At 32.2% G+C, this 22323-nt stretch overlaps 2 protein-coding genes and 1 long non-coding RNA gene across 3 annotated transcripts; 2 read left to right on the top strand and 1 right to left on the bottom strand.

The window, feature by feature from the left end:
• Positions 1–4635: 4635 nt before the first annotated feature.
• Positions 4636–6776, top strand: LOC133185038 (uncharacterized). The gene is made up of 5 exons (XM_061320100.1): positions 4636–4878; positions 5186–5329; positions 5429–5614; positions 5724–5929; positions 6768–6776. Exons 1-5 carry the CDS (start codon positions 4692–4694, stop codon positions 6774–6776), a joined length of 732 nt encoding a protein of 243 aa, XP_061176084.1. The 5' UTR covers positions 4636–4691.
• Positions 6777–7809: 1033 nt separating this feature from the next.
• Positions 7810–10900, top strand: LOC133185983 (uncharacterized). The gene is made up of 7 exons (XM_061321266.1): positions 7810–8044; positions 8152–8340; positions 8774–8985; positions 9282–9522; positions 9740–9883; positions 9976–10157; positions 10382–10900. The coding sequence occupies exons 1-7, from the start codon at positions 7888–7890 to the stop codon at positions 10832–10834; spliced, it is 1578 nt and encodes a 525-aa protein (XP_061177250.1). The 5' UTR covers positions 7810–7887; the 3' UTR covers positions 10835–10900.
• A 3674-nt stretch (positions 10901–14574) lies between these two features.
• Positions 14575–17157, bottom strand: LOC133185982 (uncharacterized). The gene is made up of 5 exons (XR_009720986.1): positions 17053–17157; positions 16768–16856; positions 16549–16648; positions 15580–15695; positions 14575–14856 (listed from the first exon to the last, which is right to left on the bottom strand). It is a non-coding gene; the product is annotated as an uncharacterized LOC133185982 (long non-coding RNA).
• Between the last annotated feature and the right edge of the window lie 5166 nt (positions 17158–22323).

The following is a 22323-nucleotide window of genomic DNA, read 5'->3' as shown; positions in this document are numbered from 1 at the left end:
ATAATTGCATCTTTCAAAAAATAATAAATTTCTCAAATGTATTGCCTGCAACGTGCATGGAGTTATTGGAAAATAAACAGGACATCAACGGATATGTTTGGTAAAATCAGAAAATCTGCAAAACTGAATAATACCTTTGTAGTGAAATTGAAGGAGACTTCATTCACAGAACATGTTATACTAAAGTAATAAATTTTAAACATTGAATTACTAGTACTACATTTACCACTTCTAAAACTTTGATTTTCAGAAGTGATAACTTTGTTTTACTATAGTGATAATTTTGACGTATAGTGATCATTATGACACTACAGTGGTAACTATGTCACTTTGATTTACTATAGTGATAATTTTGACGTATAGTGATCATTATGACACTACAGTGGTAACTATGTCACTTTGATTTACTATAGTGATAATTTTGACGTATAGTGATCATGATGACACTACAGTGGTAACTATGTCACTTTGATTTACTATAGTGATAATTTTGACGTATAGTGATCATTATGACACTACAGTGGTAACTATGTCACTTTGATTTACTATAGTGATAATTTTGACGTATAGTGATCATTATGACACTACACTGGTAACTATGTCACTTTGATTTACTATAGTGATAATTTTGACGTACAGTGATCATTATGACACTACAGTGGTTACTATGTCACTTTGATTTACTATAGTGATAATTTTGACGTATAGTGATCATTATGACACTACAGTGGTAACTATGTTACTTTGATTTACTATAGTGATAAATTTGAAACTTTGATTAACTATAGTTAACTCAAGTTAACCATAGTAAACTTTAGTTAACAATAGTTTATTATACTATTAGTATTTTTTTGTTGGGATCTGTGATGTCTTTTATTCCGAGTTTACTGGGATATATCGAGTTGGGAAATATATCGAGATGGAAATAACTATTGCAATTTGATAAAACTTCATCGATATTTCTGAATGTCGAGTTGAAGGCCACAAGCAAGTGTTTTCTTCTCTTGTAAAAAATTAGCATAAATTCTGCTTTATACAGCTGCTTTTTATACCAGTTTTGCTTTAGGAATATAAAAACTGGTCGGAAAATAAAGGAACAGAATTAGTGTCCATCGGAATTCCAACGGTTTGTTGGAAGACCTGGTCTCCAAAGACTTCATAGATGTTGACAATGAGGAACTCTAGCATCCTTTTAATATAGACTTTCGAGTACTTGTATGTAGAATCAGAGATATTTTTAACAAAGTAATCTTGTGGATGACCAGTCAAAAAATATGAAAATATCCTAGTTTCATTTTTATTAAGGAAGCAGTTGTCTATAATATCAAATCGCATAGTTTTGAATTTATCCAAAAAAAGGAATGGTTTTATGAAGTGTAGAAAAGTCATACGTTTTGATGTTATTAATTTTTGAAAAAAAATGTTATTTTTAATTTTCTCAAAGCTCTTGGGAGTTTTTGAAAAACCACTTTTGATTTACACCACTTTTAGTAGAGAAAATTTGCTTTCTCTTGAAAGAAATAATCATTAGAAATTAAAGTTTTATATTTCCAAACTGTCTTAGTCACATTGATTGATATTCATATTAGTCACATTGACACTAGTGTGGCATCTAGATTTTTTTCCAAACGTTTGTTACGTAATTTCTTTATTGAACTCAAGCAACAGAAAATCACTAATAGTGTAAGATCCCTTTCCATTTTCGTAATTTTAAATCCCCGTAGACTTTGAATCTGCCACTGTCAATATACTAGTTGAACTCTCGATAGATCGTTTCAAAGCAGAAAGTTTGAGGGAAAACTGATCGAACATAGATAGAGGGTCAAGGTATCTATATATTTTGAAACTATCTAAACGCATAAAGTAATGACGCTGGTACCCTGGAACAGCCAAATCTATATATATATATTCTTCTTTTTTAGTGACAAAAAATGAAAATTGCAAAATATTCTATAAAGGTTTTTTCGGTACTACTTAGAAAGACTTAGAAATCTTGTAGATATCTTATATCTATTTCACATTTATTCCACTCAGGTGTCAATATTTCACCTTTAACCCGATCTGACTGCTGGGAATCTTTTTACAAAAATTGTTCCATGATCAATCTTTACACTAGATACTTGATAAGGGTGTAATTTTATGCTGCAGAGCTCCTATTGAATTGTTCTGCTCTATTGCACTCTGTCAGAGTAATTACTGGGACGAGGATTTTAAAATAACTGTCATTCGTTCAATCAATATTCTGCGTCGCTTGGCAGGACCATGTTTGTTATTTTTTCTTGTTGCATTCCGATCCTTTGATTTACTTCCGGGTGTGCAGCATGTTTAGATATGTAGTTTTTGTTCTATTTTTGACAACTGCAACTTCATTTGGTGAGTATAATAAAGAAGAAAACCCCTGTTTTCTTGAAATTTTCTTGGGGTATTAGCACTATTTGCATGAATAGATTTAAAGTAAAGGTATATTTTTAACAAACAGCAGTGCTTTCCTGTGATATCGAAAAACTTGGAAATTCTGTAAGGAACTCGACGTTATACTGCCCGCCAAATGCCACGTTTTGTCTATCCACTTGTGATTCCGGATATTCCTTGGAAGATGGATCAACAACAACAAACCATTCTTGTAATGGCACGTCATGGCTACCTAGTGGAGCACTTTGTCTGCGTAAGTCATTTTGATTCATTCTGTAGTCTTACACCCTGCCGCGTGATAAATTTTCTTGTTTTATTCATAAAATAAAAGGGACAATAACTGGATCTTTATAATAGAGTCTTTGATTGACAAGACATAGAATCATGAAAATGATGGATTGTTTTAGGGGTGCCTATTTCATTGATTCATTGCAAATGATGTTTTAGAATATTTAATTTGCAGTAAAATTTTAAACTTCTATGTCGAGCTTCTGCAATTAAAATCAATGTTACATTGTAAGCACTCCAAACAAATTTTATTGTGTGTTTGTCTATGTTTACATGGGAAGATTTTCTTCGTCAATAAAGAAGAAAGCAAACGATTGGGAAAAGCTATAATAGGTTGATTTTAAGTTTAGATAATTCTAAGTATAACTATTACTAAAAAAAAAAATTCCCCTGTCGATTTATTTAAGTTTTAAAAACAGATCTAATACTCTAATACATGAATAAGAAACTTAAAGATGTTCTCGTGACAAAATGGGCAAAATTAACCAAATTAAATATCTGAAACTCAAAGACGTTCTCATGATCAAACAGAACAAAAATATAGCAAGCTACTGACAAATAAATTGATGTTATAAGGATTTCAACCCTGTTTAGAGACAGTTTTCGCAAATTCTACGGTCGCTATAATGACCTTGTTTGTAAATACAACCTATCGTGTTGTCTCATTTTGTTATACAATTTATGATTGAGTCAAATGCTGACTGACGTTTTTCATACTAACTGTTAGGCCATTGTTTACACACTGAATTGTCAACAGATTTTTCCGTTATTTCCCGATCATGGCAGGAGCACACGGCGGTTGTGACCGGTCGGCAGGAGATGCTCACTCCTCCATGGCACTTGATCCCACCTATGATGTTTTGGAGGTCCGTGTTAGCTCTGCTCCTATTTTGTATTGTTTAATGGACTTTTGAGCTTGAAAACTGTTCGTTATCTCCATATATTTCATTAATATATTTCATTAACATGTTTTGTACCATTTGTTAGGTCATTGTCTTTAAACTTTTTATACTCCGTTTACCTGATCAATACATAGGGCGTGTGGCCGCTGGATAGAGGATGCTTTCTCCTCCTGGGCACCTCTGGTGTTTCCAGGGGTCCGTGTTTTTGCCCTAATCACAATTCGTTTTGCTTACTGGATTTTTGAGATTGATCCCTGTTCGCTATCTTCACTTTCTTCCCTTTCCTAAGCTTGACGATAAATAGAATTCATTTTAAAAAAGATTTTGGTGAGGTCATAAAAACTTATGTTATTTTCGGAAAATTAAAATAATTATAACAGTTCTTTGAATAAAATCCAATAATTTTAAACAACTTATATCTATAGAATGTTATTAATTGTACATTTTTATTGACTTATGCATAGTCATGATTTTTTTTATAATAGACGCCATTTTGATTACATGTACGTCATAAAAAATTTACGTCTCCTCTACCAGACTCCAACAAAAATTTCCTGCTTGGAATGACAATTAAAAACAACTAGGTTTACTCGAATCCTCCGATAATTCCTACGTCATTCCGTAAGAGAATTTATATGATCATATTTTTTTCAACTTTTGATAGCTTTTACACTTCCTGCGATGTGGACCAGCTTAACTATATTGTACGAAACAGAAGACCGGCCGGCCAGTGAGTGCCTATACTCCTTCAATGTATCCATGACGTCGACTCTCAGTAACTTCCAAAACACATTCCAGACAACGTGTGGAGAGATAGAACCTGGAAATATATCAATAGAAAGCATTCAGTTTTCCGCATTGGCTTTTCAGGTATTGGGCGTATATACTTAAAATTACTATGGTTTAATACAGGGGAGAATATATAGATGCAGCCTTCTTGCAGTTAAGTTTGCAAGAGAGACATAATTTTAGATTTTAGATTTGCAAGTTTAGATAGAAATAAATCAGACTGATTTTCTTTGATAGGTGACTAGTATTTTTAGTATAAAGTTCTCAGGGTCTGGTTCAGCGTACGTCAGAGAACTTTGTATGAGTCTCATCAAACACACATCTGACGCCAATCAGGCCTACCTAAGACCATTTTCCTCCATATCTTGTGGAACTGAGGTCAGTGGGGTGACAAAAAGGACAACAACAGCGAGCCAAATCTTACAGTTCAGCTGCACTGAGATTACAGGGACACAATTAGTGCAAAGTAATGGGGAGTATAATTGCTGTAAGTAGAGTTTTGAGACTCAAGCAAGTACTTTTAATGGTCAACTTGACATCAACTACCGCTTCTTCTTTAATGATGAAGCACAAAATAAATAAAAAGAACATGCAAAGGTAGAATAAAGCAAGCCAGCTGAAATATAACTTATCGTTACATTTTTTTATCATCTGATTAACAAATTGTATAAATGAAATACTGAAAATGCTAAGTAATCTTCTATGGTTTTGTGTAAACTTGTTTTTTTTTTTTTTTCACTTGCACATCTCCTTTAAAGTTTTTATGAGATCTCATAAAAGAAATCATTTTTCAGTGCCTTGTTTTCCTGGCAATTATCTGAATGTTACCAAGTGTGAGGCATGTCCGGTTGGACAGTATCAGAGCGAAGCAGGTCAGCTGACCTGTGACAACTGTACAACCGGAAAACATGTTACTGAAGACAGAAGAGAATGCAAAGGTTAGTAGTTAGTGGTTCGTTGACCACTGTTCTGAACTTTGTGTGATCATGTTTTTATTCAAATCCTGAAATAATTAAGCAATGGCTTATCATTTACAGATTCTGCATGTGTGCTGTCCTTTCTTTCACAAAGTCTCCCCAACGCTACTTTTTCATGTGATGCGCAGACTCAGACTTGTATTTCCTCTTGTATATCTGGCTATATACAGGATGATGGCGGACAATCGACAATATCTAACTGCAGCACCAGCAATGGATGGCATCCTCCAAGTAAAAACTGCATAAGTAAGGTTATCAACACTTGTCAGAATATCTTCTAGGGCATATTTGCGTGTAATATATGTCTGTTTTTCCAGAGAATTGAATACTAATAGGAATATATTTTCTTCTGAAGAATATGAATTTTCAACGTACTGGATGGATCTAGAAATTGTATATGAGACGGAAGAACTTCCTGCAAGTTACTGTCTGAGTGACTTCCGGTCTGTAACCTATGAAAATACAGTTTCATTTAATACCACCATTTCGTCTTCGTGTAATTTGCACTCAACCGGCGGAGTAGTAATTGAAAACATAACCAGTACAACCAAAGCATTCCAGGTACGATTAAACAAATCTTTTTTACACATAATGAATAAAACAAAGTTTATTATTATTAAGGCGTTGAATAATGATATTACTGAATAATTTAATTTCGTTTGTATTCTAGCCTCTGATTGGTTAATATCCAAAAAGGAACACAAATTATTTCTGTATAACCTGGTTTGGTATGGGGACCCCCCCCCCCCCCCCGACAACCAGCTGAATCATCTGTATCCATACAATCCTCTCATTTCCAGTCCTCGGGATTCATGGAAAATTCCAGATTTAATAAATGTACCTTTAACTTCAAACAACAATTCGATCTTACCACATGCAAACAAACAACATGGCTGCTAGGCCTATGTATCAGAGGCCTGTTCAACAGAGCGAACTTTCGCGAGCGCGAGCGAACATTTCTGTTGGAAAAATAAGGAATTTAGGCGAGCGCTCGCGAACGTTCGCTCTGTTGAACAGGCCTCAGTTTTTACCTTCCCTCGCTTCCCATCACTTCCGTAACTACGGTTGTATTATTGAGCTGCAAATTTGAACTAATGAAAAGCAACGAAATTTTAAACCCCTAGTTATTTAATGATTTTAAAATTAAATTATAAGGAATGACTCTAATTCTTGGCCAAATTATTCGAGTATAACCTGGTTTGGGTCAGTTTACGCTGTTTTATAATCCGCTTCGCGGATTATAAAGCGTAAACTGACCCAAACCAGGTTATACTCGAGTAATTTGGCCAAGAATTAGAGTCATTCCTAAAATATATAATGGCATATTAAACTGTGTATTTCAATTGAAATTCTGGCTACTCTGTTTAAATATTTAAAAAACGTGAAATGCCATTAATAGAAACATTAAGAATTTTGCTTAATGAAGACTTTTTTAAAAAAAGAAAAACCTGACATCGTTATATTAGAGATAAGTCACTTCTTTCTCAGCTTTCAAAAATTTTCATTATATATGTTTTTATTTTGTTTAAAATTAAAGTTGTGTATTAATCCTCACCAGGTAACATCCGTTTTTCACCTGAGGTTCTACGGCTCATGGCCAGTGGATAAAATTAACCTATGTGTAAAGTTTGTTTCGATCGCTTTTAAAAACACTGAATCGTATTTACATCCTTATTCACCGCTTAAGTGTACTGGAGGTCAGACTAATATCACAAAACACACAATACAAAGCATCAACAGTAGAGTTGACTGTCCAGAAGGTCGACAGATGATTAATTCCACCGACACTTCTTACTGTGGTAAATAAAATTAAGATTTTTTTCTTCTTGTTTTTTTATATCTATTGTAGTTAGAGGTAATTTCAAAATCAAATGTATTTGTTTAACAAAAATTATACAGTTAAATTTTGAAGAAAAAACAGAAATTCCCACATTGCAGAAAAACATTTGTTATGAAATGTTAATACAAATGAAAACGCGTGTATTATGAATGAATTACAACTTGCAATCAATTCGTGAAAGCTAGAATATATGCACATTATAATTATAGTTTTTTTTAGTTTTTAGTTTTACTATACAATTTGATAAAACAATTTGTTTTATAGTTCCATGTTCACCTGGTACATTTTTGGATAAGATGATTTGCTTGCCGTGTCCAAATGGTACTTATCAACCACAAACTGGTCAAACATTCTGTTATAACTGCTCTGATTGGACATATGTCAACTATGAGCGCACAAATTGTCAAGGTGTGTGTTTCATTGTTTAGGGTTGTAAAAGAAAGACTCAAATATTAATTTTGGCGGTCAGTTTTATAATAGATAGATTTCTACGACTTTGTTATGTTGATCCAATATTTCATCCATAGGAATGACTACTCTTAACATTTCGCCCGAAACTACATCTATTACCAGCTCTGTAGTGACAACTGAAGTGACTTCATTAACGGAAGTAACGTTATCAATAAACAAAACTGATAAGATATCCACATCACCTATACAAACATTGACCACAGTCACAATGACCACGACAGAGGAAAGAATGACGACAACATACGACAATGGAGGAACTACACAACAAAATATTTCAAGGACAGAAGACGAAACGTCGACTGTGCTGTCACCCACAACAACTTTCACTTCTCAGACGACCTCGACGGCATTAAGAACAACGGAAGGTAAAGTAAATGTTAAAAGGGGACCCACTATTTGATCCTTTTCTTCAACAATGATATTCTCATCTGAAATGCATGCATATGAATTTTGATCATGCTTACTATTTTAGCCTATGTAATTCCGTGTGGCGTTCACCAACTTTCTTTGGCAATTCAAAATGCAACTCTTGCATGCTCTGGACAGAACCATACCTGTAACGTAACTTGTAATACAGGGTTTGTTACAAGTGATGGAAGATCGTCTCGGGAGTATAAATGTGTGGGTGAATCGTGGGCACCAAGCAGAGAACTATGCTTAAGTAAGATTAATTTACAATTTTAGTGATAATATTTCTATGGCCATAATACTATTAACCTGTACATATATATCGTTTGCTATGTAAATAATTGTAATTCTTTAATGTTGATCATAGAATATCTTTTTGCGAGAAAAAAAATCAGACAATTGTAGGAGAAATAGCGTCGGTATCACGTTTACATTAACTTGATTTCTGTATTTTTTTTCTATATTTAGAATTTGATTCTATTTTACTTACATCAAACCGTGACGATATATACATATAGAACTCATAATTGTTTAGTATGATGTTCAGATAACCTTTCAATGGGCGGTATATAGTATACTAGTATTTTATGAATGATTTCACGTTTCTTTTGAACAGATTGCAATTTTATAAATATATGCTCCGAAAATCTATTTTTATGAAATTATATACCCTCTTTTGAATGTAGGATATCATCAGCCAATAAGGACAGCTCAGCTTCACTTAGTATACGAGGCCGAGGATCAGGTAGCTTCCACGTGTCTTGACGTATTTCGTAATACGTCAAATCAGAACAAAGAACAGTTTCAAAATTCGATCGCTGATAAATGTGAAGTATTGAATATTAAACGTGACGATATCCAAATAAACAACATCACCTCATCGTCTCTTGCCTTTCAGGTAAATTGTAATAAAATCATGTTCACGAAGTGCAATATATTTTGCTACAAATAATGATATTTTTAATGGAGCACTAAATTTGCATTTTTTTTCTTCTTAATTAGTTTACTTGCTTTTCCCCCCTTCTTGATTTCTTTGTTTAATGTATTGTCCTATTTTATATATTTAAAGAGGAACGATAAAGGCACTTTTTCTCGAATTGATGAATCAGACGTTTATCTTGGAGATTTCTTTTTAAAAGTTATCAATATTTAATGAGTGAACTATTATGATCGTCTATTACATCTTGTTTTTAGCTCACTAATGTTCTTTCGGTGGAATTCTCGGGGAACGAGCCGGACAATGTGCGACAGGTGTGCCTTAATACTATAGAGATTTTATATAAGACCATCCCTACACTTCTTCATCCATTCTCTTCACTTACGTGTACGCTTGGACCATCAAATGTCACCAAAGTATCAGCGAGAATAGGAAACTCAACATATAGATGTGATAACAGTACATACCTTGTCAAACACTTGGATAATATATATTGTGGTACGTATTTGATAAGATTTGTAAACATCATTTTATCGAGTTTGTGTTTTTGAATAAAGCCATTTCTGTCAATTGCACAACATACGTCAATGAAACGATTCTGCTTTTTTCTGAAGCCTGTAACGCCAGAAATATAAAAGGAGTATTGTAAAGCAGATAAAATTTCCTTCATTCAGAAATCTTAGACTATTTTGTTTATGCTCCTTTCTATGTGTAGTGCCTTGTCCACCTGGAAGGTATATGGAATCATCGAAATGTAAAGCATGTCCAGTTGGTACATATCAATCTCTTCCGGGTCAACTTTCTTGTGACACGTGTAACGGAAACAAGTCAGTAGTAGATAGAGGCACAGACTGTATTGGTGAGAAGTCTTCGATTAGACATGATAAAAGTTGCAATTGCACATGAAATTAAATTACTAATAATTTGGACCTTTTTCCTTTGCTTTGATAGAGATAACAACCTTACCAACATCATCGACCACTGATTTCGAGGGGAATCTCGGAAAGTCACAAGTTGACGAATCAACGGGACTTACCAGGACGGAAATTATTATTGTTGCAGTTGTAGCAATTTTTGGTGTCATTTTGATAATTACAATTGCAGCAATATATTACTGCAAAAAATCACAAACGGTAAGCCTGAAGTGTAAACACTACTCACTTTACTTCTTAACTTAATATCATGTTGTAAATTTTGAATTTACTAGGGGGAGGTAGAATGCAAAATTTACAAGTTATCATGTTGTAAATTTTGCATTTACCTCCCCCTAGTAAATTCAAAATTTACAACATGATATTAATATAAGTGTTCTCAAAGATTTTACAAGTATATTCTTTTATTTTAAATTTGTTTACAGAAAAGACGAACATCGCACTCCGATGTTTCAGGTTCAGATAAAATGCAGGATGATCAGTCAGTAATAACTAACGAGAATCTCACAAGAAGTCAGGAAAAACTGATCCCGGAGAAAGGTGATTCCAGGCCTGAATTTGGGACATACTCGGACAAGAATATCGAAAGATCCACATTCACAAGTACGAATGAAACAAAAGCGTTGGATGTTCTTAAAGACATAATAGATATTAATATTGATAATGAAGAGTGTATTTCTTCATCGCCTAATATGACCAATATACAAGTGCGAAAAGGAAAATGGCGACCTATTCGTCGTTTGAATCGTGAAAATGTTTCTGATGTGAATTTTGAGGAAAAGAAAATTGAAAAGCCTGAACCACTGCATCGGACATTGAGTGACTACGACAATTTCCAAATCTCAATGCCAGAATTTTCTGATCAAGAATCGACTTAATGGAAAGATAAAAAAGGATCTTTGTGTGAAGATTATCAAATTCAAGAAGAGCGGAATCAAAAGTTATGCATGTATATCTAAGAACATTTATTCAGAAATATTTGTGATCTACTAGTATAGTATTGCCAAATTATTTCCTGTTTAAGGAGGAATGCTATACCGAATTTTTATTTAATGAATAATTAAGACGTCCTTTTAAAAATATGGTTTCAGCAATGGAAGACCGGAATGGGAATTATAGGAATTTTTGTGCATTTCTTCAGAGAAAATGTAAAAATTGTTTTACTTGCAAACAAGATGCTTTATAGTTTAAAATTTGCTGTTAATAAATGCATAATATGAATATCGAATAAAAAATATCAAGAAAAGTCAATGTCAAGAAAATTCAATCGGGATTGGTCCAAGTTTCAAAATTATTAACTTCCCAAAAATTTCGCAATTTCATTTCAATTTCTTTTAAAAATATAATGCAATCAAACATCCTTCTTTGCTGTGACTTTTTTTTTTAATGATTTTATCGGAAGTTTTTTAAAAAAAAATTCACAAATAGCGTGTTCTTGACATTTTCTATTACATATTAATATCATGTATTTATTGACAGCAAATTTAAAGTTTAATGCATCTTGTTTGCAAATCAATTTTTACATTTTCTCCAAAAAATGCAAAACACCCTATAAAATGATTCAGAAGTAATATGGCATAAACATTAAAATGCTAACATTGAACCCTCCCCCCCCCCCCTCAAAAAAAAGAGTTTAGTTATCGGTCATAATATAGAAGGAGTTCTTGTGACAAATTGTGATGCATAAATGGAGTAAACGAACGGAGGAACAATATAACAACAGTATACCAGAAGGATCGTCATTGTACGTAGATAGAACATAGAAAATGGACGTCGTAAACCTATCATTTTTTAAAATTTGAGTAATTATTGTGCAGGATTGACTTCAGACCACCCGTACTGGGATACATACCGTCAGGATATAGATATTTAGAGTTGAAAATTTTATGATGTAATTATCCAATCTATGGACGGAAATATGATGTAATTATCTGATCTGTGGACGGAAGTATGGTGTAATTATCTGATCTATGGAAGGAAAACTTATCTTCAAGATTTTTGAATTAGAATAAATTAAAACTTTTCATCAACCTTTCAGAAAATACATCTTTATAATTAAGACAGATAATATTTTAAAATGAAAACGATATTGTATATTAACATTTTATAATTAAGATATTAATATTTTATACCTTGATCATGATGTTTATATTTTTCCTTTTTACAGCTCCGATAGTGAATGGTGTGCACTATAATAACTGATTTAAAAATGTCAATTATACACTTCTATATGGAATACGGTCATGCGCAATGCACCTGTACATTTAAGTTAGAATGTACCCATTGATAATTTTCAAGATATTCTTGATTTACAATCATACTTCCATCAGATGTTCTGCGACAAAAAAATCAGCATCCATTACCTGGGGTTTTGAGAAGATATCAAATGGTGAAAATTTTTGTGTTGTTCTAAGAAAAAATTAAGAGATGCATTTTTAGCTTATAATCTACATGTAAATTTGATTTAGAAAAGGTGTACTGCATCATTAGGCATTATACAAGGATCACATGCATGTACATGTATAGGTCCTCCAATTATTAAAACTCTTATTTTATATGGGGAATAAGTAAAAAAAAAATAAAAACTTCTTTGCGTATATCCATAATCAAAAATGTCTAAATAAACATATCAACTAACCTAATGCACTGAAAGATCAAATGATGGCATGTGCGGATGAACATGATTGTCTTAATTTCAGAAAATGTTAAATATATTTACATATCTGATTCTTTTTTATTGGAGAGACGCGAATAGGTTTAAAACCTTTAACGGAGAGAGAGAGAGAGAACACTATATACTTTCATGGGCGGAAATTATGACTGTTGAAGTGGTTGCAATTTTCTTGTCATTCTGATATGCTGAATCAAGTACGTCGCTAAATATCTTGTATGTATATATTTATATCTAGCAAGTTTAGAAAGCGCTAAATCAAATCTATGCTATCTTGTTGTAAAATCAATTTCTGCTAAATATCGTACATTCTAATTATCATACAACTACAATGTTAATTGCAACAAAATCTACCACAATTATCTGACATCACAGACAACTAGTACTGCTCTTCAATAAAAATGGAACTCATAAATCTGCATACATTGTCATTGGTTTCAGCAAACATTTTGTAAAAAAACAAAATCTGATTCTAAACACAGGTACTCCAAGGATGATATTAACAAAATAGATGCTTGAGTTTTTAATTGACAATATCTATATACTTTTCGTAGACTACGTCTTCGAACATTCTGTTGGAAGTCCCATGGGTACTAATTGTTCCCAGCTATAAGCAGATCTGTTTTACTTATATGAACTAGAATTTATTTAAAATACTACATGAAACAATGAAGTCTCCTGTTGTGGTCTTCCATTCGACATTTATCGACGACATTTTATCAATTAACGATATTATTTTTCATTCCATATCATTTTGAACTGGAAATAACAGCTACCTCAGAGTCCGGCTTGTCTGTTTCATATTTGGATGTTTTACTAGAGAAAGATTTTGATGACAAAGTGACAAATAAACTTCATAATAAACGTTATGGTCACCTGAATATGTTTTTTTCTCCCATTTGTTTCGATACACAAAATGTTCTACCTACGAACAATTTCTAAAACGACACAAGCTATTAACAAGTAAGTTGATAATACAAGGATATCAACAGTCTTGTTTAAGTCAACACTTTGCAAATTCCATGGTCGATACAATGACCTTTTTAGCAAATACAATCTGTCGTTAAATGAAATGTTAACTGACGCCTTTCACACAACTTGTTAAGCCATTATTTTCACCATGATTTGTCTACGGATTTTTTTCGTTCATCTGATTATGACAAGGAACACATCGCGGTTGTGACCGGTCGACAAACAGGATGCTTATTCTTTCATGGCACCTGATTCCAGCTCTGTTTTCAGAGGTCCTTGTTGGTTTGGTTCAAAATTTGTATATCTATACTAGACTCTTGTGAATGATTACAGTTCGTAATTTTCTCATTTCATCTAAAAAATCATAAACGTAAGACAGCAATGTGAACATAGTTTTCTTTCAAATTTCTTGCCAGTCCTGTTCTTAAAAACTCTATTCGTGAAAGACACATAGCGAAAGGTGCGAAGCACCGCTCGACTGGCAGCTGTAAAAACAACGTTTGGTCGAAGAGAAAATTCGGATCTCTGCACATTGATCCATTTTCTCCCACAGCAGACTTCTGTACCCTCAATTCATCGCAAAAATACTGTTTTTCTCTGACTGTGGAACTGCTCTTTAGCTCACATACTCGTGATCTAGTGACCAAAGAAAAGTTTAAAAAAATTCAAAAGTAACTTTAATGGAAATTGCAAAATGATAGTAGATTAGAAGCTTTTATTGTATATTTGATTTTTAAAACTTCATTATGGGAATTCAACAAATATATATACGATGTCATGTGACGTCACAGTCTAGGCCCTTAAAATGTCTTGTGCGGTGGCGATGTGGATCTAAGGTAACCGTCATTTTATTGTTTTGAAATACTTATAAAAAAAGAATAATTTCGTCCCTTAATGTTTTCGTTTCATATAAAACGCACAATCATGTCAGTAAATTCGAATGAGTTGCTTTCAAAAAGTCAGGAAAATTTATTCCAAAGAATGCTAACATTTCTTAAAAACCAGAACTGATCAACTAAATAGGAATATTCGTTGCAGAGGTATGTAATATAGTAAGAGAAACATAAATGTGAGAAAAGAATACAATATTTTCCCTTGGTGATTAGCCGATGATCGAACTCCCTTTGACAAACATTGCCATTCGCATCTTCCATCTTTATTTACGGTACATTTCCTCACAGTTTTATTAAAACAGGAAATAAACATGGAACATAACTGCCTCTGGTCATAGTCCGAATCCATATACCCTGTTGCTTCCTTTAAAAATAAAAAAAAAAACACTAAATCAAAACTTTTTGGATATTTATATTTAAGATAAACCAGTTGATACAGCTGTAGGAGAAATTCCACGCAGAAAATGTTCCAAAATTCATAAACAGCACATAATAAAGGACGTAAAAGATATTAAATGTATTTCTTGAACGTTAAAACAGTGTGTAATGCTATTTCTTCACTCTTTCTTTTCTTCATGTCCAATTCACAAATTATTGTGGCTTTATGTGAAGTTTTTTTTTTTTAAATAATTGATTGAAAAATTACTACAGGTAAAGTATTTGGCAAAAACATGTGATAAACATTAAACACACTGTATACACAGAAAAAGCATATGGATCATTGTTTACTTTCGAAAAGGAATCGATTAGGTTTATTTCCAGTTTCCTGTTTTTGGTCCAATCTTTGATACCTCATTAAGAATTGTTTTCCTTTTCTAACATGGGCTCAGCAAAAAGAAAAAAAATGAGCAAAATGAAAACAAAAATACAAATGTTATTTAAAAATGAAGTATATCAGTGTTAAAAAAATTAATAAAGTAAAAAAAAATATACATAATACTTCCTTATAAAATTTGGAGCTATAAATCTTAGAGATTGAGCTTAATCAAGGATAGTGCAGTGTATTTTTAATAAGCAGAAAAGAGGGGAGAGGAAGACGGAAAGAGAAAAATATAAAGAGAAACTATCAAACTAAGTGCTAACTCACCCTGCATCTGCAATCAAAATCCTTTCCAAAATTTTCGAGTCCTGTATTGTATCTCCTTCTTATCGGGTCACACATGTCTATCATAAACTCAGAGTCACTAATTTCACTCTCATAAGCTTCAAGTAAGAATTTCATAAAAAGAGTAGACTCGTCATACATTAATTTTACTTTGCCACGACCAAGCATGTATGTATTTGTAAATGAAAAAAAAAATTACTTATTGTTTGAATGTCCTTTCATGAATATACAGTAAATTAAAAAAACAAACAAACACAATTACAAGCATATTCTTTTTTTTTAAATATTTGTACATGTCTACTTTTTGATAACAATATAAAAAAAGAAAAATTTTGCTTATTCAGATCTACTGAGATATTCAAAATATCATGTCCAATAACTAGACTAGATTAATAGCTATTTGATGTTTTGCTAAACAGTCCGTAATCAGCTATATAATTTTTTTATCCATCAAAAGTTCGTTTTTTCCTGAAACCTAGCAGACTTTGTGACTAGTTAAAAAGAACAATTATAAATGTCAAGAAGAAACTTGCAGAAAGTCAAATTATAACATTCTGAAGTCTGAACCTTTACCTCGTCAAAAGAAAATATACACTACACTGTGGACTGTATCTTCGGATAAGAACATTTTTGAAAAAAAATGTGCACCCCCAGAGGTAATAACTTTCTTGCCGAAGACTGATCCAAACACTCTTTGAAGTTCTGGCAGGAGGGGTTAAATCGTAGTCAGGATCAATAAAGCATAAATCAGAATCTAGTTGAATACAATTGCCTCATCATATACTCGTGTATTTATCGAAATCACATCGAAATGCATTCATATCTTGTAGTTGAACAGCAAGGCAAATATGAATGAAACATTTTCACTTTCAACTCCCTATTAATGGGATTTTATGTTTTTATCAGTGTAAAAGCATTTTTATTTGATTTTGGGGAAAAATAGCAGCGAACCTGATATAAGCATCTTTTGACTGAATGGCAAAGAAGTTCCACACATTGACTCAGATGTTGGAGTTTTCAGCGTTGTGAACATTCTCGTTACTGGTGCACTCTGGGAATACAATAAGAGGTAACATGAATCAACTAAGGGTCTGGTAAACAATAAACAAAATGGAACTAAATGTAGATTCTGATAATTTTTATTGAATACCTCAAAGTAGGTCGACTTACCGACTTGAGTACTTTCACAATTTCCGTTGTATAGTACTTATACCTGTCGTCATCAGAAGAAGTAACTTTACTGGTATTCACAATAAAAACTGTAACAAAACTATAAAATTAATTTGTTTCTTTATAATTATGTGTGTTTTTTCTTCTTTGACGACAAACAAGAACATTTTGAAAACGATCATATTTAATAATTTTATGGTCTTATTGATTGAAAAAAGAATCGGGCAATAGCTTTGTGAGCCATGTTCATATATATTAGGAAATGAAGTATAAATGTTTTCCTACCATATCTGGCATCGCATTAACCATTGTGTGGATTTGAGTGAATACAGGAACATGTAAATATAAACAGGACTTCCTTTGCAAGAATAAGAAATCCAACCAAAAATTTCATCTGCAAAGAACCTATGAGAATATATTTGTATTTTTCACAAAACATTAGGCCGGTGCACTGATTACGTTTTTGTAAATGTTGTATTTTGTAAATTTGTAAAGAAATTCCAAATGCTGAATATGGGAAAGTATCTTTACACTTTATAGATCTACATGTTTTACCTATTTTACAAATATATTGCAGTGAATGTTGATTTTGTATATGGACCTTTTGAGAAATAAATAGATATTCAATGTTTTGTAATTGGATGTGGAATTTATTTCACGAGTGGATCAGGATTTTTTGATATTTTTTCGAGTGCGAGGCACGAGTGTAAATATCATAAAGTCTGTCTCGATTCTGAGTGAAATAAATATCCATATTCAAAACATTGAATATTCTGTTGATTACGTTTTCTTTTATTTCTATGTCTTTATCTTTTTATAACGCAGCGACGTAGGCCGTGATGTCATAGTTGAGCGCTCAAGAAGTCATAACTAAGCGCTTATGAGACTAAAAATGGTAAATATGGATTTAAACAACAATATGGAGAAACTCTTGACTGACAACTTTAGTTTCTGTCAAGACGGTTTATTTTCTGTCTGATAAATAGGCTAGGCATTAGTTTTTAAATCACCCTTTATAAGGAAAATTCGAGATTTTGATGCAGTTCCAATATTTTTCTCACTGTGAAAAAATATCATTTTTAGTCAATAAATAAGTAATATAACAGCCTTTCATTGTTGAAAATGTAATTATAAAGAACATTGCTCCAATTCTCAAAAACAAAAAAAAATCCTTGAAGTACAAATGCCCTGTTCACTATTACAAATAACTTTTTAATTTTTTTAATTTACTATTTATTGAAGAAAAAATAATAGCAAATTTGTAGATTTTTTTTTCTTTATTTTTTTAGATGTCAGTGCAAAACATCTTATTTAATGAAAATAATAGTATCACTATCTCAATTATAATTTTAGAATACTTAATATTAATCTACAGTATTTCTGTTGTATTCTTGGTAGAATTCTATCCAAAATAATTTGGAGTTCGACAGACTTAATATGTAACCAGTAGGTATTGTTTGACTCACTTTTTCTCCTATTAAACATAAAAACAGAGTTTAAAAAATGTTTTCCATATCTTAACATAAATCACCTTTGATTTTAATTTTTGGCCACTTTACTATACTTCTGTAAATTAAAGATCCTTTCAAAGATGATCATTTGAATATTTCCCGAAGGCTTTTCATTTGTTACCTTACCATGCACGTCCACGTAAAAAGTTGTCAGTAAACAGTATTTTTTACCCTAACAAAAGTAATTTTAACACTGAATATTATTTCAAATCTATACAAAAGAAAACCTATCGTACAGTCGGAGGCGACTTTTTTATGAAGAAGTACAAGAGGCTTAAACGGTTTCGTTTCAAAACAATATCTTATTTAAATTATACATGCATGGAAAAATCACATCCCTTCACATCGTTATTTCTTGATGATGCACTAATTTTACCTTAGGATCTTTCTTTTTTTATATACATAAGAGGTTTAGATAAACCAGCGTGGAATATCAAATTTCTTCTAGTTTTGAAATTCCATTTGTAAAGCGCTTTCTTTTTGTTTATAGACAAAACTTAAACATAATTTTTATGCAGCTCTCATTTTTTAGTTTTTTTAACTTCATGCAGACCTTGAAATTGATATCGAAGCTTTCTTTTCAAATAATCATTTAATCTTACATGGTACATGAAGTGCATCAATATCATTCTGATAAGTTTTTGTCTTACCTCAGAAAATGTCTTCCTGAATTTTCCGATGTAAATTTTACTTTCTAAAGGTCTACCGAAATTTAAAAAAAAAAAGCCCGTGTTGTTCTTTCTCGCACATGTAATTTCATGTTCGAACCGGAACTAAAACTGTCCTTCCTACCTTGACTGATATGAAGTTTTGCCAAAAACAACACACGGTGATAAAAGCAAATAAAAAGTTAGAACATTCAATTCTTTTTGTTTGTTTTTTTTTAATTTGTTTGTACTTGTTTTGGATATTTTTTGTTTAACGTCCATTTCGAGAATTTTTCACTCATATTGAACTTCTACTGGAGGGCTGCAAGTCCAAAATACAACAACAACAACAAAACAAAAAACAAAACAAAACAAAAAACAAACAAAGAAACAAAACAAAATCGACGGCATCCTAACAACCAGACAAGTCCTAAACTTATTAGAACCCGACACTTTTAATGAAGGGTTCATTTTATGCATAAATCAATCATTTTTTTAAAACTTCATTTGATATTAATATGGATCTAATAATCACATCACCTATATTCTTGTGTTTACTGTATGCAACCATAGGAGGTGTTGTGAATAAGTCTTTGCATACTTCATCATGTTGTATGTAATCCCAATATTTCTTAAGTCGTTTCCTTAACCCCTTTATACATGGGTTGAACATGATGACCAAAACGTTAGGTACAGCTTTTTTTATTATCCTTTTTGAGAAGATCAATTCTAATTGCAGAAAGGGTTTCATTCATAATAGGTTCAATTTCTGATTGTTTATAACCTTTTTCCCCCGGGATTTATCAATTAGTTAGTTGTTAACAACTAACTAATTAGTTGTGATATATAAGCAATTGACTGGTTGTTAGGATGTCATCTTTTTTTATACTTGTGATTCGGGAGTGTCCCAACCGGCATCTGCCCGTGCATCGCCTTCCTTGAAGGCGTTCGGCATTTCTGAATTTATTGGGACTTGCTATTACTCACGAAGTTCATTTGGTCACATATATTTATTTCTCCATTTCCCACCTCTGAGACAAATGATTACTTCGTGCTTCCCAAAAAATTACACAGGAAATTTCTGTCATCAAAAACCTTTCCATTGTAGTCACATATGTGTAAGGAGATGGGCGAACATAGCGTGCAGAAAGCCTATAGCTTCAGATATATAAAAATCATGTTCAATTTGTGAATTTCGTATTTAGAGTAAAGTTCTCATTATTGAAATTTATAAAATTATGATAAACAAAACTTTTCTGAGGAAAATTTTATTTTATAAAAAAAAAATTAAAAAAAAAATTTAAAAAAATTATTCTTTTATTAAAAAATAATGTGGTATTCGTGGGTCTCGAACACTAGTAATAAAAATCCTGAGGATCATTTTCTTTCAAGACTAGCGCGCTAACCACTAGACTACACCTGATGAATAGTGGCATTTAAATCATGTTTGTGATATGACCCTTGACTTATTGGACTTCAAGTATTTCTCCAAAAGATGCGAATGCTATGACATAAAAGTACATTTTTAAGGTATAGTGGGTCTTTGCTCCATATTTTTGTTGATCAAAAATGTTTATTTTTATGCAAACTGTGAAGATTAACTTTCAAAAAAATGGAGCAAAGACGCACTCATATCGACAATTAGTGTTATAGTATGAGAAAATGACTCCTTTAACGTGTGTATACTATTTCATAAGCAAATAATTTCAATATTTGTGAATTTTTTGCCAGTTGTAGAGATTTTACATAAATTATATTTTAATGTTAGATGAAATATCAAGGAAAATTTTGATATAATTGAGATTTAATTTTTCACCTCCATGTTTGTCACACTATAGGCTTTTTGATCGTCATGTTCACTCATCTTCTTTCCGTTAGAACTAAAAAAAAAATCCGAAAAGGTGCGCCTTTGACAGAGATACAAAACCAATATAATAAGGAAAATCCATTACAAACAAAATACTACAACGATTCAACAAATTATCATTAAGGAGATTTGAAGACAAGACAACAAAAATGGAAGAAGCTTAAGACAACAAAAATGGAAGATGAAAGTTAACATTCCTTGCAATCAAGAAGCAGTCTATTTGCAAGGGATGACAAGCTGGGTTTAACTATAAAGCTAAACGAAGATAGTGCTGAAATTGACCCAGAACTACAGGATGAAATTGAACCGTCTATTGGAACTATCCACAAATTACGGCAAGATCGACAAGAATTGGCCAAGAAAAAGGAAAGTCTAAAATATGCAATAAGACCTAACATTTATCCAAGTTGGCTCTCATTAAAAATTTCAGTTTCACATAAACTTACTTAATCCAAAGCACAACGAAGACTTTTCTAAATTCTTGAAGGATATTCAAAAACTTGAACGCCACAAAACACTGAAAAGTTTAACGGATTACTTTGAGAATTGCATTGAGAAGAAAAATGAGGAAATTTATACGTTATAAGCAGACCTTTCAAAAACTTGGATCCAAAACAAAAGTCAGTGATAACGCTAAAAGAGAAAAGGATAGACTGATTCAAAAAGCGCAGACAGAACACACAAAAGCCTTTAAAGCTTTCCGGGACGATTTACATAATAGACAGTCATCCTCTACTCGAGAAACGACCAGACACGAGTCTAGGGGACAAGGAATATTTCGTGGAATGAGGAGGAGAAATTTTAAACCCTAATGATATTGTGAGCTGTGTCTAGCAAATTATAGCTCCATAACTTATACATTTACTTGAAAAATCAACAAACAACGCTAAAAATTTGAGAATCATCTCATCTAAGAAATTTTAGGATTTCTGAATCTGTATATCAAAATATACATTTGTTTTGATGGACTCTTGATTGAATTTATTTACATGTCATTATTTAATCATACTGGCTTTCAATGCTGTTTTTAACATGATTAAAACTGTGCATTTCCTTGACCAATTATCTCTTTTTTGATTCATTGTAGGCGTGTATAAGCTTGCACATGCGCTACATACGAATTGGCATTGATGTTACTTGTCTTATTCATACACGTTCTATTCACCAGACAAGCAAAACAGGGAACAGAAATCTAAAAAGTCCCTTTTACGAGTATGATCTTTCTCTGCTCGTAACGTGCAGTCGAAAAATGATCTTTTTACGAGTAACTTTCAGATGAAGACGAAAAATGATCTTTTTACGAGTAACTTTCAGATGAAGAATTTAAAGAAAACTGAAATGCAAGTTTTTGAACTTGTCAAAACATTGTTTGACACTTGCTGAACATTTTCGTCTAAGTAAATGATTAAAATTTACCAAGTCCTAAGTCGTACAATGCCAAGAACATTGTTCTAAGAGATTTTGGCGAATTTGCTCGAAAATTAAGGTGCAAATATTTGTTCAGCAAAAATCCGATGACAATGCATCCTTT

This window comes from Saccostrea echinata, unplaced genomic scaffold, assembly GCF_033153115.1.
Source record: "Saccostrea echinata isolate AGI-Se365-2 ecotype Australia unplaced genomic scaffold, CSIRO_AGI_Sech_v1 ptg000012l, whole genome shotgun sequence".
Classification (NCBI taxonomy): Eukaryota; Metazoa; Mollusca; class Bivalvia; order Ostreida; family Ostreidae; genus Saccostrea; species Saccostrea echinata.
Note: the sequence above shows the minus strand (reverse complement) of the source record. Positions and strands in the feature narration are given on the sequence as shown.

Coding starts and splice junctions, on each gene's coding strand:
- LOC133185038 (XM_061320100.1), top strand. CDS start 4,692: ATGAGTCTCATCAAACACACATCTGACGCCAATCAGGCCTACCTAAGA. Junction 4,879..5,185: donor TAATGGGGAGTATAATTGCT/GTAAGTAGAGTT, acceptor ATCATTTTTCAG/TGCCTTGTTTTCCTGGCAAT. Junction 5,330..5,428: donor AGACAGAAGAGAATGCAAAG/GTTAGTAGTTAG, acceptor TATCATTTACAG/ATTCTGCATGTGTGCTGTCC.
- LOC133185983 (XM_061321266.1), top strand. CDS start 7,888: ATGACCACGACAGAGGAAAGAATGACGACAACATACGACAATGGAGGA. Junction 8,986..9,281: donor CATCGTCTCTTGCCTTTCAG/GTAAATTGTAAT, acceptor TCTTGTTTTTAG/CTCACTAATGTTCTTTCGGT. Junction 9,523..9,739: donor CTTGGATAATATATATTGTG/GTACGTATTTGA, acceptor TTCTATGTGTAG/TGCCTTGTCCACCTGGAAGG.